The 21,695-nt window shown below is 32.8% G+C and overlaps 2 protein-coding genes across 5 annotated transcripts; both read left to right on the top strand.

Annotated features, from left to right (window-relative positions):
• The first annotated feature begins 429 nt into the window (after positions 1-429).
• LOC130664431 (exosome RNA helicase MTR4) lies at positions 430-5,084 on the top strand. Of its 2 annotated transcripts, XM_057464295.1 has the most exons (6): positions 448-556; positions 633-757; positions 828-920; positions 1,005-1,247; positions 2,305-4,751; positions 4,817-5,084. In XM_057464295.1, exons 2-6 carry the CDS (start codon positions 657-659, stop codon positions 4,972-4,974), a joined length of 3,042 nt encoding a protein of 1,013 aa, XP_057320278.1. In that variant the 5' UTR covers positions 448-556; positions 633-656; the 3' UTR covers positions 4,975-5,084. The 2 variants fall into 2 exon arrangements, with proteins under 2 accessions (XP_057320277.1, XP_057320278.1); XM_057464294.1 differs by having other exon boundaries at positions 430-757.
• A 1,412-nt stretch (positions 5,085-6,496) lies between these two features.
• Positions 6,497-21,470, top strand: LOC130666173 (MLX-interacting protein). 3 transcript variants are annotated; one of them, XM_057466984.1, is made up of 10 exons: positions 6,497-6,935; positions 8,001-8,359; positions 13,758-13,864; positions 14,505-14,578; positions 14,796-14,915; positions 16,691-16,907; positions 16,969-18,841; positions 19,251-19,374; positions 19,456-19,585; positions 21,313-21,470. In XM_057466984.1, the coding sequence occupies exons 2-10, from the start codon at positions 8,010-8,012 to the stop codon at positions 21,432-21,434; spliced, it is 3,117 nt and encodes a 1,038-aa protein (XP_057322967.1). In that variant the 5' UTR covers positions 6,497-6,935; positions 8,001-8,009; the 3' UTR covers positions 21,435-21,470. The 3 variants fall into 3 exon arrangements, with proteins under 3 accessions (XP_057322967.1, XP_057322968.1, XP_057322969.1); XM_057466985.1 differs by lacking the exon at positions 6,497-6,935 and adding an exon at positions 7,904-7,922; XM_057466986.1 differs by lacking the exon at positions 6,497-6,935 and having other exon boundaries at positions 8,222-8,359; positions 13,762-13,864.
• The last annotated feature ends 225 nt before the right edge of the window (positions 21,471-21,695 follow it).

The following is a 21,695-nucleotide window of genomic DNA, read 5'->3' as shown; positions in this document are numbered from 1 at the left end:
TTAGCGAAATATTCAAATCGGTAATATTTCTATTACAGTCGTTTGATATTTTCGCTGCTATTGATATTCGTACGTTTACAATTATTGATTCTAATTTTGTTAATTTTGGTAGATCCACTCATTGTTTAAGTCCTTTTTTAAATTCCCGCGATTAAGATCAAGCATTTTGTTAAAGTTGTCGTATAATAGATCCAGTACATGTCCAGAAATGTTTTTGGGATGAATTCATTTTATTTAAAGTATGCCACTCGTTTCCACTTCATTTAAATTTAAATTTTCGCGCTTATAATGGCGACTCCTTATTGGTTAAGTTTCTTAGCGGCAAACTCTGTTATCATTCGTTGTCGGGTAAAATCGGGTAATTCCGTCGGGAGAAGGGTATCTGCGAGTTCAGTCATCGGTAGCACTGTTTTGTAAGTAAACTTTTGCTAAAGTAAAAGCAAACTGTGCTACTAGGGTCAGTGCTGGCTTTTAACCTAAAAAATTTCTAACCTACGATCTGGTGCTGGTTCCAGCGGATTGTGAATTAAAATTTATTTTATAAATAAATTTTATAGTGAGCATTCAATTGTCTACTTGATAAAATAATAAATATACGTTTGTATGTATTATATATAAAATAATATATTAAGTTTGATAAAAAGATAAGGAGAAAAATGGATTTTGGAGTTGATGCATTCGACGTGTTCGACGAGGAAAACGACAATGAAGCTGAGGTGATACCATCAGCAATCGATTCCGAGAGCACTGACACCAAGTATGATTTTTTTTTAAATTTTATTGTGTTTTTTAATTCATAAATTATTCATTTGGTTTTTATTTTTTAGAGCCAACGTGAGTTCAACGAAACGTGAGCTTGAAGATGACGCTGGTGTAATTAGTAAAAAGCAGAAAGTCGAGTCTATTTTAGAAGACATAAAGTATATTTCGTTCTTAAATATTTAGTTATATGATTTTTTTTATTTATCAATTGATTACTAATTTACTTGAATCGATACTTTCAGTTTAGATGAATTGATATCGCAGATAAAAGTACACAAAATAGAAACAATTGAGTCGTGTACTCATGAGGTTGCAGTGCCGCCAAATCACGAGTACATTCCATTAGAAAATAAAACAACAGCTCCAGCTAAGGAGTATAAATTTGTCTTGGATCCGTTTCAAAAGGAAGCAATACAGTGCATTGAAAATAATCAATCTGTGTTGGTATCTGCTCATACTTCTGCTGGAAAAACTGTCGTTGCTGAGTGAGTATTTGCTTTTTTTTTTATTAATACTACAGTCCACTGTTAAAAAAACCAGGGTAAGTCCAGGCGGTGTAGGTGTAAAAATTTTCGGTGTTGAATTTAATCACCAAAAGCGGCGTTAAAATAACGCCGCCAGTGTAAATATTCTTTACCGGTATCGAAAAAATTTCCCGCCGTTAAAATATTTTTTGTTGTTGAAAATATTTAACTTTGTGAATATTTTTACTTAGGTATTCGATCATTACAAGTAAACAGTGATTTTATTAATTAATTAAATTATTGATGATTGAAATGATGGGCGTAAAATTGTGTAATTTTTCAATAAATTACGTATAACATAAATAATTATTTGAATAAATACATCGCAAAATTTAAATTTCCTCCAGATAATATTCATTTAATTTTTATATTTTTTTTTATATGTAATACATTTTTTTTCTGATTTCTATACGTGGAATTTTTTTTTACACCGATTTAACACCGGTATTTTAACACCGCCTACACCGAGGTTATTCCATTTCAACACCGCGCTGTGTTAAATTGAGTCCATTTTTAACATCGCTCTTTTTACAGGGTAGTAAAAATATTTATTTGTCGATTTTAGCAATTTAATGCCGGGAAATAAAAATCACTGGGTCGGGTGATAAACTTTGAAACAAATTTTTAAATATTTAAAATTACAGTTAACGAGTGCCAGTACATAAAAATTTATTTATTTATAAAATATAATTTAAAACTTTGTCTTCTTGTAATAAATGTCAATTTGCTTTTAGATTTTCGAACAGATAATTAAAAACTCAGGTTTAAATTTATATTGAGGTTCAAAAAAATTTCATATTACTGGTAAATTAATTTTTGTTCGGTTACTGAAGCTTTTATTTTATCGCAATTATTTATCACGTCCACTTGGAATTATCAAAGAAAAATTTATACCTCAGTATTTTTTCCGTCTTTAAATCTAGACCAGATATTTTTACACCCGTTGCTCAGCGCGTAAAAATAAATTAGAAAAATTTCTGTAATGTTCTATTAAAATAAATAAAAATAAAATTTTCAGGTACGCAATAGCATGTTCATTAAGAGACAAGCAACGAGTAATTTACACAACACCAATAAAAGCTCTGAGTAATCAAAAGTACCGTGAATTTTATGAAGAATTTAAAGACGTCGGATTGATAACTGGTGACGTAACCATAAACCCAACGGCATCCGTTCTTATAATGACAACAGAAATTCTCAGGAACATGTTGTACCGCGGGTCGGAAGTGATGCGGGAAGTTGGTTGGGTGATATTCGACGAAATTCATTACATGAGAGACAAGGAACGTGGTGTAGTTTGGGAAGAAACTCTCATTCTCTTGCCCGACAATGTGCACTACGTATTCCTGTCAGCGACTATACCCAACGCAAGACAGTTCGTCGAGTGGGTTGCGCACTTGCACCACCAGCCCTGCCACGTAGTTTACACTGACTATCGTCCGACACCTCTGCAGCACTACATATTTCCAGCCGGTGGCGATGGTATCCATCTGGTGGTCAACGAAGACGGGCAGTTCAAAGAAGACAACTTCAACAGAGCCATGACTTGTCTCCAGCAGAATGGAGATGCTGCCAAGGGCGACTTGAAAGGTCGTAAAGGCGGAGTTCGTGGTGGCAACGCCGCGCAGTCGAATATTTTCAAAATTGTCAAAATGATTATGGAGAGAACTTTCGCACCAGTTATAATTTTTAGTTTTTCTAAAAAAGATTGCGAAGCCTACGCTATGCAGATGTCACAGCTGGACTTTAATAGCGAGTCTGAGAGAAAATTGATCGACGAAGTGTTCAATAACGCGATGGATGTGCTCAGTGATGAGGACCGTAAGCTTCCACAAGTTGAAAATGTCCTGCCGCTGCTAAGACGTGGCATTGGAATCCATCACGGCGGGTTACTGCCTATTCTCAAGGAAACCGTAGAAATTTTGTTTGGTGAAGGATTGATCAAGGCGCTCTTTGCGACAGAGACATTCGCGATGGGCCTGAACATGCCCGCGAGAACTGTACTCTTCACTGCGCCGCGTAAATTCGACGGCAAAGACTTTCGTTGGATAACGTCCGGCGAGTATATACAAATGTCCGGCCGCGCTGGTCGACGTGGGTTGGACGAGAAGGGAATTGTCATACTGATGATTGACGAAAAAGTGAGTCCAGCTGTTGGCAAAGAGATTGTGCTCGGCAAAGCCGATCCGATAAATTCAGCGTTTCATCTGACCTACAACATGGTACTTAATCTACTGAGAGTTGAAGAAATAAATCCCGAATACATGCTCGAGCGAAGTTTCTTCCAGTTCCAGAACCAAGCGGCCATTCCTGGTTTATACAACAAAGTTAAAGAGCTGCAGCAGCTCTACGACGACATTGTCGTAGATAAATACAACCAGATCGCGTCTTACCACGACATCCGTCTGCAGCTGGACCGGCTGAAGGTTGATTACAGAAATTTCATCACCAAGGTCGAGTATATTTTGAAATTTCTCCAGCCCGGAAGGATGGTGAAGATAAAAAACGTAAATCATTTGTTCGATTGGGGAGTTGTTATTAATTTTAAAAAGAAGAATTCAAAGAATCCAAAAGAGAGCGCCGTTATTATCGTCGACATGCTGCTGCATATTTCCAAGGAATCAACAGAAAATGCGCCGATACCTTGCGGAGAGAATGAAGATGGTGAATTTGAAATAGTTCCTGTTATGCACACGCTGATTTCCGAAATAAGTACTCTCAGATTGCCGATTCCTCAGGATCTCAGACCACCGGACAATCGCAAGAGTGTTTTAAAATCTATAAAAGAGGTTAAAAAACATTTCCCAGATGGAATACCGCTTCTGGATCCCATAAAAGACATGGGAATCGGCGACTCAACGTTTGAAGACATCGTCAGAAGGATAAAAATACTCGAAGATAAATTATTCGCGCATCCAATGCACAAAGACCCGGCGCTCAGTAATCTCTACAACGAATTTCTGCGCAAAGACGAGCTGGGAACAGAGTTGAAGCAGGCGAAACTCGAGCTGAAGCAAGCCAAGTCTGTGCTGCAGATGGACGAGTTGAAGTGTCGGAAGAGAGTCTTGAGACGGATGGAATACTGCACTCAGGCGGACGTTATTGAGCTGAAGGGACGGGTTGCTTGTGAGTTGAACGGCGCTGATGAATTACTGCTCACTGAAATGATATTTAATGGTCTGTTCAACGCTTTGAGTGTACCGCAAATGACCGCCCTGTTGAGCTGCTTCGTCTGCGACGAAAAGTCCAACGAGATGCCCAAGAGCACTAACGAATTGAGCGGGCCGTTGAGGCAAATGCAGGATCTGGCTCGCAGGATCGCCAAAGTTTCTTCAGAAGCAAACTTGGAGCTCGATGAAGACAGCTACGTCGAGAGATTCAAACCCTACTTGATGGACGTCGTCTATGCCTGGTGCAAGGGGGCCAGCTTCTTTCAAATTTGCAAGATGACTGACATCTTTGAAGGTAACTTTGTTTTTTAAATTACGAGGAAAGAGTTTGCTTATAACTGATGGTTTATTTAATTGCAGGTTCTATTATTCGGTGCATGAGACGACTGGAAGAGGTGCTGAGACAACTCAGTCAAGCTGCCAAAAATATTGGAAACTCGGACTTGGAAAACAAATTTAGCGAGGCGATTAAATTATTAAAACGTGATATCGTTTTCGCAGCCTCATTATATTTATAATTATTAATTTTATTACTACATTACTTTGAGACATTAATAAACGCAACTTGTTTGATGTAAATAAAATTGTAAAGTTAAATTTTACAAATAAATTTTTTAAATAAAAATTACTTTAGAGAAAGGAAAATTTATTTTACTGCTTGAAAATTTACCTCACCATAGAAAATCTATAATTAATTAATTAATGTAACGGGACCTAAGTCCACCTCCGCCGACCGGAAGCCGATTCCTCACCCTTTTGGGCAAACTCGCGCTACGAAATCCCGTCTCTGCTACCCAGACGACATACTTAGTCGAAACTAAGGTGGACATTAACCGGAGGTATAATCAAAAATCCTCATTATGTGTGGTATCTAACCACAGCCACTACGAGTCCAACCTCACTTGGACCCAACACTCCTCCCATCTCAAGAAATAAAGAGACAAGACCACTCTGGTCGAAGTGGGGCTTGGAATTGGCTCCCCATAGCACCAATGTAATGTAGTGGTCGACATACCACTTGGTCGAGAGGGGACGTGGTCTCTTTCCCCTGCCACCCTAAGAAGACACCCAGTTATAGAAAATCAGGACGTCGCCGTCTAAGAAAATCCATAGAAAATTTTGAATTCAACATTTTCTTTTTGATTTAAAATTTGCAGTTGGTAAGTAAGAATATCAATCTGTGTCATCGGGATATTTGGATGGTTGATTATCTGTATCATCAGGAATAAGATATTTTTGATCTGAATCATCGGCACCTGGATTATTAATACATCTGTGTAATAGACATACGCCCTTTTTTTATTTTAAAATATTAAAAATTTTTTCTCCCCTCCGACTCCGAACTTTTGTCCCACTGTGCGAAACGAAGTTGCCGCTTTCCGTCTTCGTCGAGGAGAAAAATAGTATACACTCCTTGGGCAGTAAATAAAATCTGAGACATTTCTTACTGCCCTAGGTGTAAAATATACTATTTTATTATTTAATACGCATGCGCAGTTAGATGCGCCACCCCGATTTTATTTTTCGGCACGAAGTTTTTCTATTTCGGTAAACTTTTTTTATATTTTTCAGTTTAAAACGATGAAAAATACTATCAGAAAAATATTTTGGGTCTCAGAACCTTCTCAGTTACATGTCACTGAGCATCTCTATGAAAAGTCGATAGAAAATCTTCTAAATGGGTTATCCCAATGCCTTATTGAAGATGGAAAGTCTCAGAAAAGTCTATGAGCATCTTCTCTGTATGTCTACTGATCACTTCTTTTCCATACTTCCTACAAATTATCTTCCCACATTATTTTAAAAACTCCCAGTGCAAAGTGAAAAATACTTTCGGAAAAAATTTTTTTGTCCTCAGCCTTCGCAGACAATAGACGTCAGAAAAAACAGCAGCACATTTCTTTTTTCTCCGTGCAGGTGCACTATTTGAACAATTCAAAATTTTCCCGCGCTCGAGCCTCCCCGCGCATGTTCAAAAAAACTTTTCTCGCGCATGCGTTCAAATCGCAAAATCGAACCGACAGTTGGCAGCAGTGTCTCGGTAGTCGTGTGGGTGCAGTCCGCGCTCGAGGCGCACGTTCGCCTTCGCCTTACTCAGCTGTTATTAATTATTTAACAATAAATACATGGACAAAATAATCGACATATTATTTATTTACATTAAAGATAAATCAAATGTTATTGTAATATCAGTATGAAACTGGGTGTACCGCGTAGTAAAGCTTACGGTTTAAAACCAGGGCTCATTGCGCGTAAATTATTCATTGTCTGACGGCGTCTGTTACTCTTATTTTTTATCTTGTTATTAACGTGCTGTTAAACTTTTTTTTATTGTTATTACTCTCATACATTTCACTACGCCATCGTGTCTTACTCTATCAAAATTATCAACTCGTTATCAAAAGTTTATTAAAAATAACCCGATTTTTAAATACCGTTGCTAAAAAAAAAACAAAAAGTGGCCACGAGGATTAACGAGGTATTTTGTCACCCCTTCTCTTTTATAAATTTACTCATTAATAAATACATATATAGACAAATATATCACATACATATATTTATATAAAGTAATTAAAATTAAAATAAATAGAAAAATAACCTGCAGTAAATATGATCCTGAAGTTAGCAGACAATTTAATTAATTATTTTTTTTCCACTAATTAATTGAGGAAAAAAAAAAAAAATGCACATGTAGAAAATTAAAAGAACTACAAGTGCAATTATTTTAAATATTTTTTTTTACAATTTATCATTTTTAAAAATCATACGACGGCTAACTTCAGTCTCTTACGACACTGAAGTTGGCCGATTAAATTTTGAATTTTTTAAAACTCCATAAATTAAAAAAAAAAATATTTTAAAAAATTGCACATGTAGTTTTTTAAATTTTCTACATGTGCATTTTTTTATTTATTTTTTTTTTTTAAATTAAATCGTCGAAAATAAAATTTGAAAATTTTTAATTGTCTGCTAACTTCAGGATCATAAATTTATACTTTCATAATATTTATATTTATTTATATATATAATAATAATAATAATGACTTACTATTGTATTAATGAGTTTAATTTAAAATTTAAAAATAATCTACTGTAATTATTTATCAACTTTATTACAGAATCATCAAGATATTTGATAAATAAATAGTGACTTAGTTACTATTTAATATAACGTCTTACTGATAGACAGACATTTAAAATACAGAGTTACGCTTCAGCTTTTTTTTTTTTTTTTGTTTTTTACTCTTAGTTGCCAATTGGTTGTTGCTAATACGAGGCGTGTTCTTTTATATATTTAATAATATATACATATATTAACTAAATGATTTAACATAAAATAGTAATTATAAATTTTCCATCACAACAATTAATATTTAATTAATAACTCCATTTAAATAGCAGTGATACATATTTATTAATTAAAAAATATTTCAAAGTCTAAAGTCCATGGATAAAAATATTTAGCGTGGGCTGACAGTTTATTCAATAAATTATCAATAAAATAAAAAGTTGAGTAAATAAATAAATAAAATATTTATTTAAGTGACAGGAAATGCAGACTGAGTTGATGTACCGAAAACCAATGATTACAACACGAGGAATGTCGACATTAAATCACAACATGAGTGTCCATCGTTTTAAGAGAGAATCTAAAGATTCACGGGAAACAATTCACTCTGGACATTTTATGGTCTCGGACTTTGAAGCTGAAGCTCAGGATGATGAAGACGAACTCGCTGTACCTGTACCTGAAGAAGAGGCTGTGAGAAATACTATTATAGCACCTGTTGGTTTCACGTTGGGTAAATCTATAGCCAACTCATTGATGGATAAAAGTTCACAACAGCTGAGCATTGAAACTTCGTTGAATAAATTATTCCAGTGCATGTCGTTAGCTTACAGGTGAGAAAATATTTATTTTATTAAATACTCTTGCTATTACCTGCCCGCTTCGCTGGAAATTTTTTGTTGATATCAGTCCTGACGTTAATCGTTCGAAATATTCGTAAATATTTTTACTCCCGCACTTTTCTATGGAAAAAATTTTAATTGGTACCGGAAATAAATATAGGAGACTACTGAAAAATAATACGCGTGGGCAACGACTTTTTTTTGAGCCAGTAAAAGTCCCGTCAAAATCATGATACTGAAATTAGGCGACAATAATTTTTGAATTTTTTTTTAAAGCGATAAATTGAAAAAAAAATATTTAAAAAAATTGCACGGAGTTTTTTTAATTTTCTACGAGTGCATATTTTTAGTTTTTTTTTTTTTTAATTAAACTGTTGAAAAAAAAATTCGAAAATTTTTAATTGTCTACTAACTTCAGAATCATTCAAAATCTGTCAGCCGTTTCAGAGATGAGCCGGAAAAAAAACAGACAAAAATTAAAAAAATTATTTTTTTTTGTTCTAAGTACCGTATATACTTTCATATGCATTAACAGGGGTTCGCACTTTTCTCTCTATTACACTCAAGTCTACGAACGGTACTATCTTTGATGCACTTGTACAGTAAATGGAAACTGGCCGAATTTTTTTCTTAAACAAACGAATATTATGAAACAATTAAAGCGCACTTCGCTAGATTAGACAGTAATGCATCAAAGTGCAGTCTGTGTTTTGTATTGAGAGATTTTGTTTCCGAAAAAAACCCAGCGGAAAATATCTGATAATCCCTGTTAATAAAAAACTTATTTTAAAATTACAAAGAGACACTTCAATTTTATTATGAGTGTGAATGTGGCAGACAGACAAATTTAAAATTATAAATAAATAGAGTAAATAATTAATAAAATAAAATTTAAAAAATTAAAAAATTAATAATTGCATTTTTTCGAAATATTATTTTTTAAATTATTTATAATTTTAAATTTGTCTCATGTCTGCTACATTCACTCTCGTATTTAATTCTATAGATTTATTTTATTTTTATTGTAACATGAGATTCGACAATTTTTTTTTTTTTTTCAATTTTGATAATAAAGAAATTTATATTTTTAAATTATCATCCGGACTTTGGTCTAATCTAAATAAATAAAACTTTATTTAAATTTAAAAATTAATGTTTAATAATTAGATCTTTATTTTAAATATTTAATTAGATGAAAGTAATAAGGAGAGGGAAGTTCTACAACCACGTGTTGCTTCAAATATACTTACGTAATTATTCGTCCACGGTCAATGAACGCGATACTTTTTTATTTTTATTTATATTCATTTTTTTTAAATACTGCCCAGATTTATTTTTTCCTGTCGTTTTTTTTCTCTTTAAGATGATTATAAAATAAGAGGGAGAGTAGACTTAGTGGCGTAATGCATTTGATAATACACGATTGAATTTAATGAGTAGAGAGAACGTTAAGAACTTTAACATCAACATTACAATTGAAACCAAGTGACGTTATTACGTCTTTTAAATTTTACATATATATTTAATACATCAATGGTATTTACTTTTAAATTATTTTTATATTTATTTTTTAAATTCCATTTATTTATAAAAAAAAAATCAATTATATTTTTAATCACTCGACAATTTATTTTAAAAACTTAGACGTCAGTTAATTAAAAGTTATTTATCTTAATTATCTATTATAATAACAATTAATAAGTTAATTAAAATAGATGGCGTAACAAATTATTTATTAACATCCAGTATAAATATTTTTAAAAATTAATACCGAGTAATTTAGACCACGTGCTGTAACAAACAATTCAATGAGTGACGTCACAACTCGTACGCACAAAAAATACGCACGTGGTCAATAGTAATTTTATCAAATTAGCTAATTTATGTTTATTTTTATCATTCAGAGTTAATTAAGTCGGTATTAATATGAAAATTTATATGAATTTTTAGTTGTCATGTTTTTAGAATTTGAAAAAAAATAATTATGGGTATTTTAGTACAAGGGATTAATATTTATCAAGACAAGGTCGACATTTGTCACGTCATCAGATAGTTAAGTCAAATAGATTTATCGATAAAGAACGAAATCAAGCCTCCAGTCCACGCCTTCGTATTTTTTTAAATATTTTAATTATTATTGAGACATTAAAGACATTGACCCAATGACACGATAGTAATTCTCGGTAATAGAATATCCTTGTTTTTGTTTCTTATATAAATTAATAACTTATGTAATAAATTAAATATTTAGTAGTTCAAGTTTTGTAAAATCTACTGTCGTATTTTATTAGTTTATAGTATGGAGCAATTCATAGTTTTTTCTTTTTCTTTTTCTTTTCCTTTTCCTTTTTCATTTTTTAAATTTTATTTTATGGGTACGACTTACATTAGTTATCATGACAAACAATTTTATCTGATGATAAGAAGTTATCGGACGACGCGACTAAATTTAATTATATAAATCTTAGGAGCTAAACATCAAGTATAGATTTTAAATATTAAAATGCAATTAACTAAAAGTATAAGTAAATTTAGTAATTATGGTTTGAAAAAAGTACTTTCAAAAAATGGAGTTTGTAGATTAAGGCGGCGAGTTTTTTTGATAAGAAAATATTTGTCTATTAGTCATTTTTTATTTTTTAATGTTTGAAAAAATTTGAGTTTAGAATTATTGTATTTTTTTTTAATTTTTATTTAAAGAATTTAAAAATAAGCGGGAAATTTAAGCGGACATTCACTGTCGCGGGGTGAAAGGAAAGGCAGTGACGCGATATTTTGCAATACTTAGTAACGAATTTAATATGAACTGACAAATGTCAATTTTTGTAATGAAAATTTTCTATTTCTCAGATTGAAATTTAAAAAAAATTTATCGATTTCTTCCAAAGATCAATAAATTAGATTTCTAATTTAAAAATTTTAATGTTTAATTTAATTACTTAATTTCTAATTACTAAATCCATTGAAAGAAAAAAGTTTTCCGTTAATCTTATACTTAGTATCATATATATGTATCATTATTTTATAAAAATATGAGAAGATAATTTATAAGAAATATTAATACGTAGTAAAAAATTTTATTGACGTCTATTTGTTGAGTAAAGATAAAAAAAAATGAATAAATTTTAATTACAAACAGATAAGGAAAATAATATTGATGATTGAAATTGAATTTTAAAAAAGTTACCAACAATTGATTGCATGATTATAAAATAATTAGCAATTAATCATAAAAAAAATCTGAAAACCGACTGAGCCTGAGGGCCAGCCCCGAACTTCCCGCTGTTTTTGAGCTCTCGAGCTCGAAAATTTTTTTGTTAATACATTTTTTAGCTCTTCAAGCTCAAAAATAGTAATGTCACACAATCCATTGCGAAAATTAAAGTAATAAATGATGACAAAAAAAAATAATGAAGTAAATCGTAGTTTTTTTATTTTATATCAGCAATATCTTTTGAAATAATGAACCGATTTTCGCGTTCAAGGTGACATCCGACGCAGTGTCTTAACCACAAACATTCAAATAGAAACTTTTATCAATTAGATCAACGATTTGAATTTTATTAGACAAAAATACGTTTTCGCAATTCTTTTGACAACAATTTCTCTTAAACTAATGAACCGATTTTGATGGTTGAGGTGGCATTCGACGCAGCTTATAGTTTCAGATCTGACTAGATTTTAAAATCAATCTACCGACTACATAACAAGTTATCGAAAAAAAAAAATTTTATTTTTAAAATATCTCTAAACGTGCACGGAACAAACAATACAGTAGTGGCAACTCTCTGGGATAGTACTGAGTACTTTCTGTAAAAAAAATTTCAGACAGTACTGTATGCTATCTAGACTGTATCCACTACTCTCTGTATATCACTGAGTACTATCCCGGCCAATAGTGGATTTAGTCTAGATAGTACCCGGAGAAAAATGTTGGCTCGAAACCTACTAATTTTTATTATGCTGTCGACCAAACTTGAAACAGGAAGTGAAGCATCCAAAAAATTACTATGCTCTTATAAAAAATTATTATGCCGCATCACAATTATTATAATGTATGAAAGTAATTGTTATGAAAGTTTATCGATAAATTTCTCGCGCGTAAGTATTGTGATACAGCATAATAATTTTTCGTATGAGTATAATAATTTTTTGATGCTTCACTTCCTGTTTCAAGTTTGGTCGACAGCATAATAAAAATTGCTAGGTCTCGAGCCAACACTTTTTTCCGAGTACAGTCTAGATAGCCTACAGTACTTTCTGAAATTTTTTATTACAGAAAGTACTCAGTACGATCTTAGAGAGTTGGCACTACTATCTTATTATTTTCACACACACACACACACACACACACACACACACACACACACACACACACACACACACACACACACACACACACACACACACACACACACACACACACACACACACACACACACACACACACACACACACACGCACGCACGCACGCACGCACGCACGCACGCTCATCATCTTGAAATTAGTCAGAATATCTTCCTAAGACTTCAAAACATCGACATCTGATGAAAACTCAATTTTCGAAAATCGAACTGATATCAATAACTTGTCTTTTTACTAGATTTCATAGGAAATCTATCTTTTGCATTTGTCTCCATGGTGGAATGTTCAAAGGACTTTCCCATAATCTATCATAATTCACCGAGTAGGTTCCAAAAATACCATTGGTTCAAAAGTTTATATATATATGTAATATAACGCGCCTTGTTGCGACGATAGTGGCCACAATTTTTAACGGGTCTTAATGAAACTTGGCACACTTATTCTATGAACGATCATCACGGTTAAGTTCGAAGATCAGCAAAATTGGTCAACTAGTTTAGAAATGCACATTTAAAATTCCAAAAGTAACGAAAAATCCTACTTTTTCAGCTTTCTTCGTAAATAACTTTTTAACGGGTATATCTATCCTTATTATGTAAAAAGAACTTGATAGCCGATAGAAAAAGCTATATTTTCCTTTTTTTATTTTTTGTTCTACGATAATTGTTTCACCCTTAATAAGGGTTCAAAGTCACATAATTGACTCATGTGTTATGGTGATAATGCCATTGTTTATATCTTTGAAAATTTTTCATGGGTGATTATTAAATTATATATATATATATAGAAATCTACTTCCATTTCGGATACCGAATGGCCTTTTTTTTAATTTTCAATTTTTTTAGCGGGAATTTAAAGTAATCTTTTCTTTAAAAATAGATTATCAATTAAAATTACTGATCAAGTTATCTCTGGTATTCGATTATTGAATAATCAGTATACAAATAACGACAATGATAAATTGTAAAGTTAAATAACAAACATGAATACAAATATAAGTAATTAAAAATGGAAATTGTTTCAGACAGAAGTTAACATCACCCAAGTGGAATCGTTTCAAAGGAATACGTCTGAGATGGAAAGACAAGATAAGATTGAACAACGTAATCTGGAGATGCTGGCATATGCAGTGTAATTATTAATAATAAAATAATAATAACAAGTTAAATCCGCAATAATTGGATCAACTAGTATTACCCTAACAAAAAATATATACATATAAATATATAAGAAAAAATAAAAATTTGACAAGTATTAAAAATGAACGAGTTTAAAGATAAGACAATAAAACGATGAATTATATCTTTAATTTTTTTTTTAGTTTACAAATACAAGTTATAAAATGCCAATAAAAGTAACACACGCAGCAAACGCGTGTTAAATTCCCCTCTTTTTAAATAATAATATTATTAATCTATCATTTAATTCCTAACTTAAACTTTCTTTAATCAGTTTACATCGCGATATCTTACAAACAATTTCGTCAGCTTTGTAAATTAACGAGTTATTTTCATCATCAGACATTTAATAATAATAATTTTAAAAAAAATAATTATTATTAATGTAAATATAATAAAGTAATTAGACAGACGTTAATTTTTGTTTACAAAAAAAAATATAAATATTTATTATTTATTTATTTAAATAGAGACCGGGACTTTGATTAATTATTTTTAGTAATTAAGATAAAGTATAAGTATAATAAATATTGATTAAAAAAAAAATTAATGGATGAAATGTTTAATTAACGAAATAAAAATAATTGTTGCAGTTATATTGAAGCAAAATACTTTGGTGTGTCAATTTGCATCACCTCTGGATGTTGATACTCATAATAAACCTGAAGTAAGTTTAGTACAATAGATAACATTTATAATAACAGTAGAGTACAGACGTTCTCAATTAAAAGAAACCCTACATAGATATCGTGTTCTAATTATAACGTGTCTGGCTTCGTAAAGTTTCTTCACATTTTACAATCACTTATCATAATAAAAAATCAGTGGATGTATTGTTTTTTTTTTATTTGTTATTATTGATACATATTTATATATTTTATCAGGCTGTGGTGCTTGAGGGTAAATATTGGAAGCGAAAACTTGCTGCTGTTACTGCTGAGTACAAAAAATGGCGGATGTTTTACCGAAACAAAATACTGGGATGGACCAACAAGGATGGCATGGTAATATTTTTATTTGATAATTTTCCAGGCTTACAAGGAATTCGAAAAAATTAAGGCGGTTTAGTGGAAATTGTTTTGAGTAATTACTGAAAAGTTTTTTACTTTTAATAAAATCTGCAAATTATTTTTATTGATAAAAAGTTATTGCACTGTAAAAAATTTGCGGAGTGGATGACGGAATTTATTTAATGTCCTTGGAGTAAAATTCACTCGAAGGGGACTTTATTTAAATAAAATCCAAGTCACTCCACTGAAAAAAAAATTCCCAATTTATTCCGTATGCGGAGTAATTTTTTGTAAATACTCCGAAACTTCAAGTGACGGAGTGAAGTAGGATTTAAATAAAATCCAGATCATTCTGAAATCATTCCGCTGAAAAAAAATTCCCTACTTACACATGCGGAGTGATTTAAAAAAAAAAACTCTGAAACTCCGAGTGACGGAGTAAATACGGAGCAAATGACTGTGTATTTATTTAATGTCCTTGGAGTAACATTTACTTCGAAGGGAAGTTTATTTTAATACTAGAACTCTAAATCGGAGTGAATGCGGATTTAAATAAAATCCAAGTCACTCCACTGGAAAAAAAATTCCCGATTTATTCCGTATGCGGAGTAATTTTTTGTAAATACTCCGAAACTTTAAGTGACGGAGTGAAGTAGGATTTAAATAAAATCCAGATCATTCTGAAATCACTTCGCTGAAAAAAAAATTCCCTATTTACTCCGAATGTGGAGTGATTTTTTGAAAGAACTTGGAGACTCCAAGTGACGGAGTAAATACGGAACACATGACTGTATTTATTTCATGTCCTTGGAGTCAAATTCACTCCGAAGGAGAGTTATTTTGAATATTAAACTCCGAGTCGGAGTAAATGTGGATTTAAATAAAATCCAGATCAGTCATCTGGAAAAACAAACTCCGGATTTACTCCATATGATTTTTTCTAAAACTCCGGAACTTCGAGTGAATGTGGAGCTCTGGGGGAGTTTATTATAATTTTGAAACTGCAGTTCGAAGTGAAATTAACTCTTAAAAAGAGTTTGTTTTAACATTAAAACTCCGAATCGGAGTGAATGTGAATTCAAATAAAATTCCGATCACTCCAAAATAACTCCGCTGGGAAAACAAACTTCATATTTACTCCGTATGCGGAGTAATTTATTCTAAACTCCGGAACTCCGGGTGACAGAGTGAATTCGAATTTAAATAAAATCCTTAATCGCTCCGAATTCACCTCCGATTTTTTACAGAGCAGACTTGATTTTTAAAAAATAAAAAAAATAATGAAAAGTAGTTATAATTTATAGTTTAATAAATTATTGCTTCAGCTTCAAGATTAATGACTTAAGTAAGTTTGAATAATTTGTCTCAATAACTGAGTAAATATGATAATCTACCAAAGAAATATTTAAATTTGAAGCTGCAATATTTACAATACTGGTTATTTTTTTATCAACTGGCAATTTTTCATGACCGAGGAAAAAATTGCAAAATTACATGATTATCATATTAATACTATTAATTATTAATATACCATTAATTATACTGTTGATAAATTGACGTCTACTGACCGTAAGCAAATTGACCACCGGTAATTTTTTAAATTCCCCGAGAATCCCATTCCTATAATAATTATAATTAAAAATTACAACGAAATAATTTTCCTACCCTCTCTCCATTTAATTAATCAGAGGAAAAAATTTTACAAAAATTCAAAACTCGCATAAAAATGATTTAATTGGTAGAGTTAATTAATTAATTAATTTTTTTAGTTGGAATCAATGGATATGTTAGATTGGGACACCGGTGTAATGAATTCATCGTCTTGTTTTCCTGGGAGTATGATGAACTCTCATGGAAATGCAAGTGGTATGCAAGGCCCGGATAGTATGATGGTCGATGAAGATTACATGGAATTAATGACAGATACTTTGTTCTCAACAATAAGTTCTAACCAGCCAATTTATTTTCCTGATCCCCGCGAAATCGGTAAATCAATTAAAAATAAAACAAAATTAAAAGTAAAATTTAAAAATACATAAATTTTTAGCCAGAGGTGCAAGTCTAGCGGACTTCATCCAACCGAGTCTCGGCCCACTTCAGCCCAACCTCGATGACTTCATGGATACACTGGAGCCTCTGCAAGAATTTTTAAATTCAAAACTCCCGCCAGTTCCCGAGGAAGAAGACATATTTCGCAGCGGGACACTCAGCAGCAATTATTCCGATCTAGATTTAATGGCATCTATGAATCAAGTAAATCAATTATCCGAAGCATCAAATGACGTCTCAGTACAGCAACAATCACTACGTCAAGACCACAATGACATGCAAGCTCTCCAGTACACAGCTAAAATTTATACTCAGCCGCAAGACTCCTATCGCAACAACATGATTGACAATTACACATCACGTCAATCATACGAAAGTCCAATTAAAGAAAAAACTCCACGTGGTAGATCAGGAAATCGCAACCGCGTTATCCAGCAGCCCCAAGCGTTCAATCAAAACCCTCAAGTTATTTATCAACCCCAATCCCGCGGTTACAATTCAGACCTACAGCCTCTGCACCTCAATACCAGCAACCAAGTGCCCATGAATTTGAATTCAAATCAAATGACAATAGACAATGTCAATCTCGTAACAAATTTCTCTCTCTCCCAAGATTCGCAGCCGCAACAACGAGTGTTACGTCCATTGCCACAAATATCCGATCCCTTCAAACTCGTGCCTCAGCAACAGAATTATAAATTACCCACCGCCACATCTCTACCATCATCATCATCATCTTCATCTTCATCAACCTCAACGTCAACCTCATCTTTATCATCCTCCCAGTCATACAATCAGTACAAATATAAACTAAATAATACAAAAGTTGCACAACCAGTAACAGTTACCGTGTCATCAGCAAATCCACCGCAATCGCACATTTTACTTCAGTGTAAGCCATCAGGACTAGACTTGTCCACATCAATACAGCAGACTAAAATCGTACCGCGTCCATCTGGCAGTACGTCGTCTGTAAATACCGAAAAAGAAGACATATTTGCGGTACCTAAATATCAAATGAAAGCGCGAAGTCGTTCGCGCAGTAGCTCGGCGCTGTCAGTAACGCGGAATCATCCGGCGCCTTTGGTATCAGCAGTAAGTGATCCGGCGTTAAATTTAAATAACAATGTCCTTCTTGCCCACTTGTTGACTAATAATACAACTGGATTGTATACTGTGACAAGTGGCCCGGAAAAAATAATTACGACTGTCGCAAATCAGACAATGAGCAGTAATTCGGGCATCAAAAATATACTTCCGGTTAATATGCTACCGAGTAATGCTGGGCAAGTTGGTAGCACGAGTGTAAGTCATCTGACAAATCATGTGGGTGTTGGTGTTGGTACTGGTGTGCAAACGTTAAGTTCAAACCCTGGACAGTCGACAATACAGCGTGTAAATTCAACAGTTTTGCTAACAAACCAAAGTCCGAGTCCGAGTCATCAGCAAGTCCAGGTGCCGAGTCATCAACAGCAGAATAGTCCAGGCTCGCCCAATGACTCTAGTGCGCACAGTCCTCAAGCTTTGAGCATAAGTCCTCTTCACAGTCCGATGAGCATCGGGAGCCCGCTGTCACCGTCGAGGATTTACGTCAAAGGGGAATCTAGCGAACGCGGAACGTACAAGGAGTCGCGACGAGTTGGACACATTCATGCTGAACAAAAACGTAGATATAATATTAAAACTGGGTTTGATACGCTGCATAGTTTGATACCGCAATTGAATCAGAATCCTAATGCCAAATTAAGCAAGGCCGCGATGCTGCAAAAGGGGGCGGAGTACATCAGGCAGTTGAGGTCTGAGAGAAATCAATTGAAAGAAGAAATGGACAATTTGAGGAAGGAAATTGATGCACTCAACACTTCTATAAGGTAAATATTACAGGTTACAGGTCCTGGCAAAAGGTTACTTTGTAAAGGCATAAGGGTGTAGAAATTTTTTTTTAGTAATCAATTTATTTTTTTACTAAAAATTATGATACTCGGAATCGGTACCAGAAGCCAAGAAGACGTAGAAATTTTTTTTTTTATCAAATGATGTATTTTTTCAATAATAATATAAAAATATTGTTACTTATACTTACAAATTTTACTTATTTTGAGATTTTTTTACGCCCTTAAGATTTTTAGTATCAACCCCGGGAACTATGAGAGCGTATAAAAAAAAATTTATTCTCATTTATTTTTTGCTTGTATGAAAAAATCTATTACTTAAAAAGGAAGAAAAATTGGAAGTTTGTTTTTTCTCAAAATTTTGAAAAATATAAATTTTTTTTTACAGTAATAGTCAGTCACAGTTACCAGCCACGGGTGCACCTGTATCCCGACAGAGGACTAATAAAATGAGGGAAATGTATGATGATTATGTACGCAAGCGTACGCAAGAAAATTGGAAATTTTGGATCGTTAGTATTTGGATTTCCAAATTTGAATTAAATTACTTTTGTTTTAATTTAAATATAAATTTATGAATTTTTTGAATTTAGTTCAGCAAGTTGTTGGAGCCTTTGTTAATATCGTTTAATGGCTCTGTTTCAACCTCGAGTATAAGTGATCTCTGTAGAAGTACGGTCATGTGGGCTGACCAATACTGCGCACTTGTAGATCTTAGACCAGGTATTTAAACTTTGAAATATATTTTTTATTTGCATTAATTAAACTTTAACTACAATTACAACCTTTACAATTTAAGTAATTATTATAATTAAGGGCATTCTCAGGCAATACCCCCCCCCCCTTTCCACTTTTTAAAAATATTCATATTTTTTTCAATTAATGCTTAAACTTTTTTTTAATCAATTAATTAAATTTTAATACGCTTATGACAGTTCGGCTTCTCAATTTCAAAATACAGTAACTAACAAAAATAAAATTTTTTGAAATATGTATTAAATCATGTCCACAAGACTCCACTGGAACTACAAATACTAAAAAACTGATTTTTAAAAATTTATTCCTTACTGTGTTTTGAAATTGGGCAGCCAAGTTGAGTGATTGAATATTTATTAAAAGTGTGTGTGTGTGTGGGGGGGGGGGGTACTGTCTGAGAATTCGGTGCCGCGACTATTGAACCGCGGACAATTGTACGACAGTTCGACTTAACGAAATTTCTACCGAAGGCAATTGAACTGCTGTATAAATCAATTGTTGACTCATAGTCCTTGAGACAAAGTCCTCGATATTCTCAAAACAAAATATCGCTACGAAAAAATATACAGTGAGACTTGAAGGGACTAAGATTTTTTTCTTACTTATAGAGGTTTCTCACTTACCCGAGTTTCTCACACAGAGAGGGAAACTCAGATAGACAAGGTCAAAGAATAATAAATAGAAATAGAGAATATACATTACTATACTGTATAATGAAATACAGTAATTCACTTATAACTTCGATTTTTTGGTTGCTGACAGACAATGTAATTTTCTTCTCGATATTTTGGCTCAGACTAATGAATGATACTGAATGACTGAAGAAAAATGAATGGATTCGAAATGCCATAATAGATAAAGTAATTTGCAAATAAACAGGTGACGAATACTAAATACGCATTAATGAACGCATACTAAACAAATGTTGCCAATACAACGGGATAAATAGCTTTAAATATGAGAGAAAAGAACTAGTAAGTCCTGAAAAAATGTCTCACTTATAGAGGTTCATCAATATCGCTTAAAGAGGTTTTTCAGTGCAGAGGTACCGGGACCTGAGAAAAAGTCTCACTTATAGAGGTTTCTCACTTATCCAGGGCCCACTTATCCAGGTTTCACTGTACTCACAATAATCAAGAATGAAATAACTGCGACAGACAATTAGTTAATGTGACGGGACCTAAGTCTATCTCCGCCGGCCGGAGGCCGATACCTCACCCTTTTAGGCATACTCGCGCTGCGAAATTCCTTCTTTTCTACCATAATGCGAAACATTGAGCAAGCTCAATTTCGGCGGATGTTATAACCCTTAGGATCAGAGATCCTTTGCGTGTCAGTGCCGAACCAACAGCCACTACGAGTCCAAACCCAGAGTATCCTAGCATTCGGTTTCCCTCATGCTTGGAAGGATACGCCCATAGTACCAATTCCATGTATTGGTCGACATACCACTTGGTCGAGAGTGGACGTGGTTTCTTCCCCTGCCTTCCTGAGAAGACACCCAGTTACTGCGACAGACAATCAGACAATTGTCTTCAGTTGAAATGCCGTTAAGTTGAACTGTCATATAGTTGAAGTATCGTCGATTGAACTGTCGTTCGATTGAAGTGTCGCCGGTTTAATTGTTACAGAACCGAAAATTCCTTTAATATTAAAAAATTTAACTAATTGCAATAATTTTTCTTTTTTTTTAGCTGTATTAAATTCATTGAGGTATCTCTGTACTGCAACAGACATACTTTCAGATCCTGAACGATTACCTGAAGAAGCTCTGGCAGCTGTTAATCGTACAGACAAACAAAAATCAACGCAGTAATAAACATGACTGTCATGTTTATTAATAATAATTAATTAATATAAAATAAATATTATTATTGTTTTACTTTATTTTATTTTTTTTTAAGTTTAATAGAAAGTTTTAAGACTTCCGTTAATCTGAAGCTAAAAAAAGTTATGGCACAAATTTATTGTTGAAAATCCTGTGCAATTTTATGTTCTTATTTGTTACGTCACAATTATAAAATAACATACTGACATAATTAATATTTCTAACGTGTAAAATGTTAATTGAGAAGTT

The sequence above is a fragment of the Microplitis mediator genome, chromosome 3 (assembly GCF_029852145.1).
Source record: "Microplitis mediator isolate UGA2020A chromosome 3, iyMicMedi2.1, whole genome shotgun sequence".
Lineage (NCBI taxonomy): Eukaryota > Metazoa > Arthropoda > Insecta > Hymenoptera > Braconidae > Microplitis > Microplitis mediator.
This window is presented reverse-complemented; position numbering and strand designations above follow the sequence as displayed.

Bases quoted from the DNA above. Each gene is read 5' to 3' on its own strand.
- LOC130664431 (XM_057464294.1), top strand. From the start codon at position 657: ATGGATTTTGGAGTTGATGCATTCGACGTGTTCGACGAGGAAAACGAC. The intron at 1,248-2,304 runs GTGAGTATTTGC...TAAAATTTTCAG, and splicing joins GGAAAAACTGTCGTTGCTGA to GTACGCAATAGCATGTTCAT. The intron at 4,752-4,816 runs GTAACTTTGTTT...ATTTAATTGCAG, and splicing joins GATGACTGACATCTTTGAAG to GTTCTATTATTCGGTGCATG.
- LOC130666173 (XM_057466984.1), top strand. From the start codon at position 8,010: ATGCAGACTGAGTTGATGTACCGAAAACCAATGATTACAACACGAGGA. The intron at 16,908-16,968 runs GTAAATCAATTA...ATAAATTTTTAG, and splicing joins TCCTGATCCCCGCGAAATCG to CCAGAGGTGCAAGTCTAGCG. The intron at 19,586-21,312 runs GTATTTAAACTT...CTTTTTTTTTAG, and splicing joins ACTTGTAGATCTTAGACCAG to CTGTATTAAATTCATTGAGG.